The sequence below is a fragment of the Erithacus rubecula genome (genome assembly GCF_903797595.1).
Source record: "Erithacus rubecula genome assembly, chromosome: 2".
NCBI classification, from domain to species: Eukaryota; Metazoa; Chordata; class Aves; order Passeriformes; family Muscicapidae; genus Erithacus; species Erithacus rubecula.
The window spans coordinates 22,754,228-22,766,444 of record NC_136685.1 but is presented as its reverse complement, the minus strand read 5'-3'; the positions used below and the strand labels follow the sequence as shown (position 1 = coordinate 22,766,444).

The following is a 12,217-nucleotide window of genomic DNA, read 5'->3' as shown; positions in this document are numbered from 1 at the left end:
TGCAGGCCTGACTAACACTTTTTTTTTTTTTTTTTTTTTTTTTTTTAAGGGTATTGAGCACTTTTGAGCCCTGCAGATTTCAGTAGGGCTCTCCCGTGGATTACCTAAAAAGATTATGACAGGGAATCAATCTGCTTTGGTGCTGTGTGTGCTGCGCACCTGAATCGAGATCTCTGCCCTGGAGCTTGCTGGGGCTGAGCATGTGCTCCTAAGACTCCCTCCTAAAAATGTGTGTTTGCAGAATTTCCTGTGAAAATACTATCGATGTAATGAAAATAGATACACAGAACTTCTTTCACTCTGTAAAGTGGTGTTTGAGGGAAGTGTTAAAAAAAAAAGTGCGTCCAGTCTGAGCTGCCACGGAATTTTTAGTAGGCGAAAGTTTGCATGTTAGGATTACTGCTCTTGCAATATAGATCATGTTACAGCTTGGCACACTTTATAGCAAATTCATCAGTAGAGAAACCAAAATAGATTATAGGGCAATACAGTAGGTAGAGCACTCAGGTTGGAAATGGAAAAAATAAATCCAGGTCCCTGATGCAGACTGTCTGTCCAGTTACCATACTCATGCTTTCATTTTACAGAAATAAGTAACTCATCTTCACAGTATGTAGAGACTTCATCACCTCTACCTTAAAACAGGACATTCACAACTTGTTACTCTTTAGTTTTCTGGCCCAAATAGTACAACATTATTTATACAAAGTGACATTTATGCAGAAGAAATCTTAAGAAAAATTCAACCCACACCAGCATTATGATTAAAGTAATTTTTGAGTGGGGAAATTGAAGGTCAGATTTTCATATGGATTATGTGATTGAAGCTGGAATTCCCATATGTTGTTTGAAAGCCTGATTATCTATCTAGTAGATTTCCTGGGATGAGGAAGATATTCTTGGTGCCCGATTATTCTGAAAGACTGTGATTTCATGATATCAAGGACAATATTTAAAATCTCAATTTTTTCCTAGAACAAGAAAAATATTTTTAGCCCAGACCTAACTGAAGCAATTTTTTGTACTACTTGTCATAGCTGTCAAGAGGGAAGAATTCCAAGTTTACTCAGTCCTTCAAAACTGCAGCCAATGCTGATTATTACAAGGATTTGTTTGTTTGGCATTGATGTGTGACTCCTCTTAGGAAGAAGCAGGGTTGACATACACACAAATGTAGCTCCATAATTTGTTCTGACAGTACATGCTGAAGGGGTGTGTTGTACAGCTCTGTACTTCAGCTCTGCTGAAGGCTTGCAAACTCTCTTCTCACCTTTAAGGACCTCCCTATGCCCTACTGCCAGTGCTTAGTGAGTTTCCAAGGAAAGATTGAAACCAGAAAGAGGAATAGGCTTTGTTGAGCTCAGGGGAAAGCCTGGTGAGAATGTCAGGGGATGGATCAAGAAGGCTTGACTGGGAAAAACTCGACAAGGAGGTGGGAGCAAATGATCAAGTAGAGGGGGAGGTCTGAGTGACCCACTGGGGGTGGGTGCCTTGCTGAGCACAGTTCCTCAGACCCTCAGATTTCTGTGAAATCAAGCCCTGTGCATGTGTTCCTAACAATATTGTTTTTATATTTATTCAGCAGCTTTAAAAAGAAACACATTTATTTTCTATCTCTTTTTTGAAGAGTCTGCAGTTCCCACGAAATTCAGTATGCTTTCACAGTTACCTCCTGTCTGCATAAGGAATTTCACCCTTCCTAAAATCATTACTGGTGTGATTACCCAATACATTCTGATTAGTGCATTTGAAGATATTTTTCATAACTATTCATAACTATCATTTTTCATAACTATTTCATAACTATCATGGAGAACTAAATTTGGGATTTGAGATGTGTGGTTTTTGGCTGAGCATACCAAAGTGATCTGAGCAAACAAAACAGTCATGATCTAGAGCTGAGCCTGAGTTTTGTTAATATCTTTAGTTGCTAAGGTACATTTCCACATTGCCATGGATGTGACACTTGAGTACCACCAACAGATGTGAGCATGTTGACTTCAGACATAAGGCTTTCCATTTCCAAAAAGAGTGCAGTAATTATTGTGCAAGAATTGGAAGAGATGGTTATAATTGCTTAAAGGCCTGTCTTTCCTGACAAAAAAACTTTCCCTATTGTTGATTATGAACCATGCACATACAGCAAATAATAACAGTTGTTTTTCTTCATAGTCTGAGAACAAATCTCTTAAAATGTTTCCACTTTTTATCCCTAGAGTGTTAAAACATGACTTCATGACCTGCTACTGCTGCATGAATTGATAGTATTGTCCTTTGTCACTCATATAGACCAATTGATTGTGAAGAAAATTAAATATTTTTCCCCAAGATTCACTCATACCTAAAAGGATACATCTTGAGCAGCTGAAGGTACTTTAAAAAATGTTACTCCCTCTTTAAAGTGAGAAGACAATAATCTGATTGCAAGAACTTCAGTCAATATAAAAATATAGTAATTAAGTTCTATGCCATTTGAAAAGAAATAATCCAATAGAACATGCTATTTTCAAGATATGAGGCAAACAATATTGAGTAACTGAAAATTAAAAAGCATATAAAGTCAAAGTTTGATTTTTAAAACTTGTACTATGTAAATTATATAGATATATGATCTGCATTATGCAAATATATAATGATTTTTGATCCTGGTATTAGTTACTTCTAAAATACTTTATTGTGTGCTAATTAATGCAGAATGAGAAAGACTACTTCCAAGACCAGCTTGTGTGCCACACAATATCCAAATATGCCATCAGTTGTCCTCTGATCTCAAAGACCAAGTAACTCAAGGTTTTGTGGGCCCTGTCCCAACATAGAACCAAAGTTTCAGAACTATATTGAGATGTTTGACTTTTTTAGTTTTAGTACAGTGAGATGTTGACTCAATCCCCACAAGATGGTTATCTCTATACAGGCCAGCTCAAAGCATGTTCAGTATTTTTTGGAAATTAGAACTTAGTTTTGTCTTTTCAGTAGGGATGCCTCTGCATTGGCGTTGCTGTTGTTTTTTCAACAGTGAATCTTATAAGAATGTTGGAAACACATTCATAGAGACTGAAAAAGAATTTACTTTACAATGTGCTAGTAAATTTTAAACATAAAAAAATTAGAAAAACATTTTCTACATATTATGATAGTATGTTCATTCTGGAGGACAATTGTCCTCTTTGTGAAAAAAAAAAAAAAACAAACAAAACCAACCAACTAACTGAAAACTAACAAAAGAAAGAAATAATCTTTCTCTGAGAAAAGTTGCCCTTTTAAGGCATCTTAAAATTATGAAAATTGGTAGAAGTCTGGGCATGAGCTGATAGAAAAGGGAACACTGAGTAATTATGGTTCACTGATATAATATATGTTTGGTAGTACTGTTTTAGAAATGTGCTTGTTCTATCTACAAGACCTAGTATATTTCAAGTTCTTCAAATAAGTGCAGAACAGTGCAAAATAAATTATTTGCATAAAAATCATTAGAATTGATCTATTAATGTAAAGCTTCAAATCTTAAGGATAGGTGTTGATGTAAATAATTTTATAATTAGATTGAACTGGTAAATCAGAAGACATTGACGTGTTAAGGTGATTATAGATGTCATCCGACAAATTAATGCTTTAGTTAGTAGTATTTTTGAGGGAGTAGAAATCTACATAGGAGGAAAAAAGAGACAAATGTATTGGCTTGGCACAGGCTGGTTTCTGGTAGCCTGGAGGCCACAAAGATGAGTCCTGTGAGAAGCTGCTGGAAGCTTCCACCCTGTCCAGCAGAGGTGGACATGCTGCTGGCCAAAGCTGGGCCAATGAGAGAGGCTGGTAACGCCTCTGTGTCATATTTAAGAACAAAAGTAAAACAAAGTCACAGGTTTTTGCTTCTACAAGTCAGTGGAGAGGAGGAGGAGGGAACGTGTGAGGGAAACAACATGGAGACACCAAGGTCAGTGGAGAAGGAGGGCAGGAGGTGCTCCAGGCACCAGAGCTGAGATTCCCCTGCAGGCTGTGGTGACACTGTGGTGAAGCAGCTGTGCCCTGCAGCCCATGGGGATCCATGAGGATGCAGAGATCCACCCACAGCCCATGGGGATCCATGAGGATGCAGAGATCCACCCACAGCCCATGGGGATCCATGGGGATGCAGAGATCCACCCACAGGCCATGGGGTGTGGGTGCTGGGTTACATTGTCAAGACAGTGCTTTTGCTGGGAAAGGTGGGACCAGGTGATCCTTGGTATCAATCCAACCTGGTATTCCATGATTCTACAAAAATGAAGCTTTTTCCATAGGTTTTCATACCTATGGCCCTATTTTTCAAAAGGAAAGCTGGTTAACTTGTTGCTGTTGGGAGGACTGAGCCTTATATCCCTCTCCTTTCCTCTCATTTCACACATTTTACTGACTTTAATTTCCTATTCTGTTTTTTCATTCTTACCTTGTGATGCCTTGTAGCTCCACCCACAAAGTGATGCCCTTTTGTTCAAAATGACAAGTGTTACTTTGCAGCAGTTGTAAAAGCTCATCTGAGCCTGAAGGCAGCCAAATAAATCTGTATTATAAGATTATACAAAGCACAGTCAATAGAAAATTGTCCTGTTCTCAAACTTCCATTTCTCCCAGTACTCTTCCCTTCCCAAGCAGCCACTTGCACCCTTTTTCTCTCTCCCATGGGATGAAATTCTCCTGAGATGTGGAGGTTTGGCTTTATATTTTTCCTGAGGTTGCCTGTCAAGGATGTGGAGATAAATTATTCCAGTGTACATATAACCCCCCAAGTTAGGGTACAGACCCTGAGAGGCAGAAGATCAAAGTTCACATCTCTGAAAATATATCAGGAGGTGAGCCATAATCTTTAAAAGCTGAGGTAAGTCTTTATGGATGCAGTGATGTAACTCCACAAGATAGAACATGACTGAATCCCCATCAGCTGGTCTCCTTTCCTCTGCCTGGAGTTAATCAAGGAAAATCCAAGAAAGTGTAAAGTGCCAGCTTTCCCATGGTGTTTTCTGTGGGTTATTTTAGGTCATAGAATAATAATAATAATCATAGAATGGGTTTTGATGACACTTTCAAAGACTATGTAGTTTCAACCCCCCTGCCATGGGACATCTTCTGCTAGACAAAGCTGCGTAAAGTTCCATCCAACCTGGCCTTGAACACTTTTAGGGATGGGGCATCCAGAGCTTCTCTGGGCAACCTGTTCCAGTGCCTCACCACCCTCATCATAAATTGTCTTCCTTATGTCCAGTCTAAACCTGTGTCCCTCCCTAACCATAGGGCTTTTGCCTAGGCTCCCAGCTGGGAGCTGGAGAACCCAGTGGGTCACCCTACACTTACCTGCTGTAGTTATCTTCGCCTTCCCCTCCCTTTCCTCCCCTGTACCTGTGCATTTGCAGGATCCAGGCTTGTCCTCCTGATTTCCAGTGGCCAGGCAGCCCAGGGAAGCTGAGCTCCCTGGCTGGGCAGAGGCAGGGAGCAAGGCATGGAGAGGAGGGGTCATTCTAAAGAGCACCCGAGCACAGGCTCCAGGCTCTCTCGCTCTCTGTGACAGCGAAGTGCCTCACTGAAAACCAGGGAGCTGGGACTTAAGTGGCCTCTGATCTTTCTCACTCTTTTCCCCCCACAATTCTTCTCTTTCTGTGTTCGCATTTTCCAAGGAAGAGGCATTTTCACGGACAGCTCTGGAACAGTATCTTTCTGAGGAGGGTAAGAGGTTTTTAACTCCTCACTTTGGTAGTTTTTAGAAGGTGGCATTTTAAAGCAGGGGGGAGGCTGGTTGGTATAATGCGCTGTTTTGGGACCCCAACTGTCCTTTGGCATGACTAGTACTTAAGCTAAAATAAAGTAGGTGAAAGGAAACAATCACAGAAAACCAAATTCCTTAGGGTTTTCAAAGCTCAGTAACTTGATTTTATTATAGGATTGTTTGATTTGTTTCAGTAGATTTGCATGTCCCATCACTTGCAGTGCTTGTACACTAAGGCAGCTTGTGAAATTTCTGCTGATGAAAAAGCATCTTTCAGAAGAAAACTTTGGATAGTGAGCATTTTTTAACAGACAGCTTAAAATGTTGTATTTAAATGAGCTCTGCAATGAGGCAATGAGGCAATAAAGATTAAGTGCTACATGTATTAAAAATTTTAAGTTGCAAGTCTCTAAAAATACTTAAAACAACAGTTAAGGCTTCCAAAAGAATATGCCCTCTCCAAATTTATAATTGTGACTATCAATATGCAAAGCTATAATTATGTGTATAACATACAAAGGTATCTAAAAGTTTTGTTTCGCTTTTTTTCTGTGCCAACAAATATACGTGACACTTGCAACATCAGAGGGTTTTTGCAACAAAAGTTGTGTTAAACAGCCAAGTATACTAAAACACCCAGCTCTACCTTCAACTGAACCTGTCTTAAAATGGCAAGCTGCTGGGAGGTTGCTATTCTGGGAGGTGACTGATAGGTCTCAACAGATGCAGCTCCTGGAATGCAGCCGGAGCGGGGAGCCGGGAGCAGCTGACCCCTGCACTGGCACACTGGCATATCAGGGATCACAGCTCACGTCAGCACAGGCTGACACTGACACTCCGGGCACACATGGCCCTCTCCTGCCTGCTCTGCACATGGCTGGACCCAGCAGCAGCAGCAAAAATCCGCTGGTGCTCGCAGGCAGCAACCATTCCTTTCTATAATTAAATTACCATTTTGTTACACGCTGTGTGCTTAGGGAAGAAATGATGTGCTGAAGTTCTAGATTGAAATATTACTGAAGTCTTTTTATTTAGTAATCTACAATAAACCAGTCATTTGATTTATCATTAATTAGCATTTTTTCGTGTTCGAGTTTTCATGACTGCAAGGATCACAAAGAAAATTAGCATGTGTAAATTGTTTAAAAATCAGTGGATATACTGGAGATAAATGCTATGTTTGAATCTATTTCAATGCTGATCTCCACAATTCTGTTTAAATTGAGTTATTGAAGATCAGTGCTTTCCTTCAAGTATATTTGCACACACATATATTTGTTTGAAGCAACTCCTTTGTTACTAGGGGCTGTCTCACATCACATTTGACAAAAAGTGGCTCTTTATTTCATTAAGAACTCTCCTAGAGCTGATATATGAAATTTTAATATGTGTTCTAAGGTAACTATGGGACTGATTCTTACCTTCCCATATGCAAAAGTTGTTTAAAATAACACATCCTGATAAACTTTGTGTGACATTTTTTCAAATAGAAGTTAGACATCTTCTCCCTAAATCTCCACAATATCCTAAAAGTAGGATTATAGATTTCAAATTACTGATACTGAAAAGCAATCAAAGTATGCTATGAGCAGAAAGCATTTGTGCATCTGACACAGGAAATAGAGCACTATCAGTCTATAAAATCAAAAGTTACAAAAACCTGGAAGCAGTTTGGAGCTGGACCAAAATGTAAAATTAGTATGACATCATATTAAAATCTCTTTCTCTTTATGCCCCATGTCTTTATGTTTTTTGTTTCTTTAAGAATTTTTCTCAGTCTTAATATTTCCTGTTCATGTTCTGAACTTACCTGTAAGTCTGTAGCAGCCTTGGAGTAAGGATAAACAAAACTGGGGGTCTGTATTTTTCCTGCACTTCAGGCTAATGGATTCAGGTCTGACTGATTTAAACAAATATAAACAAAATTCTACACTCTGGCAAAGCTATTTAGAGAATTTAACTTTCTGAATGTGGTGATAATAGGGGAATATTAATTTATGATCTTGTTATTAAAAACAAAATTAAATTACTGAATTACTTGTAGGTATATTCTTCACATTGGAGTATTGATTGCTATTAATAAGTAGCCATGCTGCAACCTAGAACTTAGGAAGACAGATTATCCTGTGTGTTTGGTTTTGTGTCACTATATGTATTGACAAATGTTAGATTTGTTGCATAATCACATAGCTATTAAATTTCACAACCATGGTGTTTCATTTTATTTTTAGCAAGTGCTTGGCTGTAATATTTCATTGCAGTCATGGCCCCTAAGAAGAAGAATGTGAAAAAGAACAAAGCAGATATCAATGAAACAACAATCATTGTGGAAGATGGCCCCCTCAGTAAATTAAATGGCTTGAATGGACTCTTGGAAGGAGGAAATGGTTTTAGCTGCATCTCCTCTGAGGTTTCTGACCCATCATACTGCCCAAACTTCTTGGAAGGTCTAAGCAAAATGAGACAAGAAAATTTCCTTTGTGACTTGACTATCAGTACCAAAACCAAATCATTCAATGTCCATAAGGTAGTGATGGCTTCAAGCAGTGAATACTTTCACAACATCTTAAAGAAAGACCCATCTACTCAAAGAGTGGACCTCAATGATGTGTCCCCAGTGGGTCTAGCTACTGTTATCACCTATGCTTACACTGGAAAACTTACTCTCTCGCTTTACACAATAGGTAGTATTATTTCCACAGCAATTTATCTACAGATTCACACCCTTACAAAGATGTGCTGTGATTTTCTAGTCCAAGAAATCAGTGTTGAGAACTGTATGTACATTGCCAATATTGCAGAAACATATGGACTAAAAACAACCAAGGAAGCAGCACACAAATTTATTAAAGACAACTTCATTGAATTTTCAGAAACTGATCAGTTCCTAAAACTTACTTTTGATCAGATTAATGAACTTCTTGCAGATGATGACTTACAGTTGCCTTCTGAAATTGTAGCATTCCAGATTGCAATAAAATGGCTGGAATTTGACCAAAAAAGAGTAAAGTTTGCTGCCAGTCTCTTAAGTAACATCCGTTTTGGTACCATCTCAGCCCAAGACCTTGTCAATTATGTTCAAACTGTGCCAAGAATGATGCAAGATGCTGACTGCCATAAGCTCCTAGTGGATGCCATGAACTATCACTTGCTTCCCTATCACCAAAATACACTTCAGTCCAGAAGAACAAGGATCCGTGGAGGTTTCAGAGTCTTAGTTACCGTTGGGGGACGCCCTGCTTTAACAGAAAAGTCCCTTAGCAGAGATGTCTTATTCAGAGATCCTGAAAATGGATGGAAGAAGCTAAGTGAAATGCCTGCTAAAAGTTTTAATCAGTGTGTCACAGTGATGGATGGATTTCTCTATGTGGCTGGTGGGGAAGACCAGAATGATGCCAGAAACCAAGCCAAGCATGCAGTCAGCAATTTCTGCAGGTAACTGCTATTTCTTTCAAAGGGATGGAGGTATTTATTCCACAGAAGGCAGGTAGATAAATCCAAGCTGGTTTGTGTCCTGCAACATGAAGCACTTGGATAAAGAGAAAGGGGACAATGTAGGGAAGGTATAGATGCTATTCTATATTAAACTTTGAATGAACAGAAATATACAACTGGAGTTACGCAAAAAATTTGTTACATATGTACACTGAGAAGTGAGGAAAAACTGAGAGAACTTATTCAAAGCAAAGAAAGTAGATAGGAACATAAATAAGAAGTCATGGCATGTTCTAAGGAGATGCCTTTTGAAGCTTTTTGATGCCTCACAGAAAGTTTGGAAAAACACCTTTTAGATACTATAGCCTTCATTTCCTATTCACCATTCACCATATTTTTAATTTTAGCTTTTGTATTGAATTTCGTATTCTTTATTATTAGTAATATTAGTATTAGTATTAGTGTTAGTATTATGAGTTTAGAAACAGTGGTACCAGTGCTTGAAGGCTTTTACAGTGTATTCCATACAATACCTCTCTTCTAAAATATTGCAGTTCCTATCTATAGTCATCTGAGACTGCACTGGTGATAGCAAGGTCAGAAGAGAGCATACACTAACATGCAGTGTCACATGGGTGGTAGTAGTTTTTAAATAGTCCAGCCTAAAAGGTGGCAGCAGCTTGAAGCAAAGGCTGGAGGGTGGGAAAATTGTTATCTGCCTTTGATCTACTGACAGACTGTGGAGATGCAATGGCCTTACACAGCCACAGTCCTGCCAGTACTTCCTTTTCTGCTCCCAGAAGGAACAGTCAGCTTCTCCTGAGGATATCAACCGGTACACAAAGTTAATGAATGAGGAACATTCTCTAGATCAATTTTACTGTGTAATCTACTTTGTCAGAAAAATATCTGCTCTCTTGACCTTCTGCCTTTAAGCTATACCTCACATTGTCCCAAGGAGTTGTGTCCTCAGTGCAGACCTTGGTTGCAGGGAGGGGAATCCTTGTTGTGCCCTTAACCTTGAGCATGTCAAGTCACATCAATATGTCTGTGGACTTGCAGATAACAATGCTGAATGACAATTAGTATTTACTTTCCCACAGTCTTTTTCTCATGCGATTCTCTTATCATGCAACAGAAGTATGTGGATTCACTAACATACCTCACTCAGCATCTTCAGGAGTCATAATATGCCATTTCCTATTTCAAAGTTGCTCATTTAAATGTCAAGGACAAAGAATGTTATTTCAGATAGGAATGGTGTTAGAAGGCACAGATGCTCTTTCCACATAAAGCTTACTCCATGGGAGTGGCAAGGAAAGCATATTCACCATTTAGAAAGCACTAAGAGGATGCAAGTATAAATCAGTACCTAAAGTTTTTTTTAAAACTCTATGAGTAAATTTAGACATCTTTGCTGTGGGTGTAAATTGCAAAAGAACTTCTAAAATTTCTATTGTATCTTGAAAGTATCTTTTCCCACCATTCTAATGAGATTATTGTACAAAATCAAATTACAGAAGAATGAAATGTACTTCATTAAAATAATAAATATCAGGTTTGAATGATACAAAAATATTTTTTCTCCAATCAAAACCTAAATTTATTTGGAAATTTAATCAGGAATAACACTTTCATTACACTGAATTATAATAGGCTAAATAACTAACTAAAATTCGAGCAACTTTGCTCTTGCAGCAGTGGCATAGGAGTGCTGTATGATTTAGCAGAGCAGTAAATAAGACTGTTACCTCCTTTTGCTAATCCTTTCAGATACGACCCTCGTTTCAACAGCTGGATTCACCTGGCCAGCATGAATCAGCGGCGCACCCACTTCAGCCTGAGCGTGTTCAACGGGCTGCTCTTCGCGGTGGGCGGCCGCAACTCCGAGGGCTGCCTCTCCTCCGTGGAGTGCTACGTGCCTGCCACCAACCAGTGGCAGATGAAGGCCCCGCTGGAGGTGCCCAGGTGCTGCCATGCCAGCGCCGTGGTGGATGGGCAGATCCTGGTCACGGGAGGTTACATCAACAACGCGTACTCTCGCTCCGTGTGCATGTACGACCCCAGCAAGGACAGCTGGCAGGATAAGGCCAGCCTCAGCACCCCCAGGGGCTGGCACTGCGCAGTGTCCCTGCTGGAGAGGGTCTATGTCATGGGGGGGTCTCAGCTGGGAGGGCGAGCTGAGAGGGTGGATGTCCTGCCTGTGGAGCGCTACAGCCCCTACACGGGCCAGTGGAATTACGTGGCGCCGCTCCAAACCGGGGTTAGCACGGCCGGCGCCTCCACCCTCAACGGGAAAATTTACCTGGTGGGTGGCTGGAATGAAATAGAGAAAAAGTACAAGAAATGCATTCAGTGCTATAACCCAGATCTCAATGAATGGACAGAGGAAGATGAGCTGCCTGAGGCCACTGTGGGCGTATCTTGTTGTACTATATCCATGCCCAACACCAAGACGAGGGAGTCCAGGGCCAGCTCAGTCTCTTCTGTGCCAGTCAGTATCTAAAGACAGGACTAACCAGCAATAAGTAAACATGTTTACCAGCACAGCAGTATAATTAACCCTTTAAGTAGAATTTTTGTGCTTATATGGAAAAAAAAATCATTGGCCTTGCAAATGTGCTTTTTAACAGTGCAAACCAGCCAGTTTTCATGAACTTTAGTACAGGTGGCATGAAACAGCACATTAGGGATAAGATCAGTTTTCTTAGCAAGAAAAGAGAGTTAACCCATAACCACAGAATTTCATTCTCTTCCTGACTTTGCCACTGACTTTCTATACTATCTGTGGCAAATAATTTCATTTCTTTATGCCTTGGTTTCCTTACTTGTAAAACTGAGATAAACTTGCTTCATAAGCTTGTTATGAGGCTTTTTAATACTAAGTTTTAAACACTTTAAAAACACAAAATTAAAGTCAAATATTGCTAGTAATAAATCTCAATATAGATCAGAAATGTGCCATGCCATCATAAAATTGATCAATTTTTTTCTTTTCTAAGCATTTTGTATTTTCACAAACAGAAGAGGGAAAAAGGTAAACCAAAA

General features: G+C 39.5%; 1 protein-coding gene across 1 annotated transcript; it reads left to right on the top strand.

Annotated features, from left to right (window-relative positions):
- Positions 1-5,531: 5,531 nt before the first annotated feature.
- On the top strand, positions 5,532-11,810 carry KLHL31 (kelch like family member 31). Its single transcript, XM_079298174.1, has 3 exons — positions 5,532-5,694; positions 7,966-9,169; positions 10,943-11,810. The coding sequence occupies exons 2-3, from the start codon at positions 7,998-8,000 to the stop codon at positions 11,673-11,675; spliced, it is 1,905 nt and encodes a 634-aa protein (XP_079154300.1). The 5' UTR covers positions 5,532-5,694; positions 7,966-7,997; the 3' UTR covers positions 11,676-11,810.
- Positions 11,811-12,217: the final 407 nt, after the last annotated feature.

Excerpts from the sequence above, each read along its gene's own strand:
- KLHL31 (XM_079298174.1), top strand. The coding sequence starts at position 7,998 with ATGGCCCCTAAGAAGAAGAATGTGAAAAAGAACAAAGCAGATATCAAT. Across the intron at positions 9,170-10,942 it reads GCAGTCAGCAATTTCTGCAG|ATACGACCCTCGTTTCAACA; the intron begins GTAACTGCTATT and ends TAATCCTTTCAG.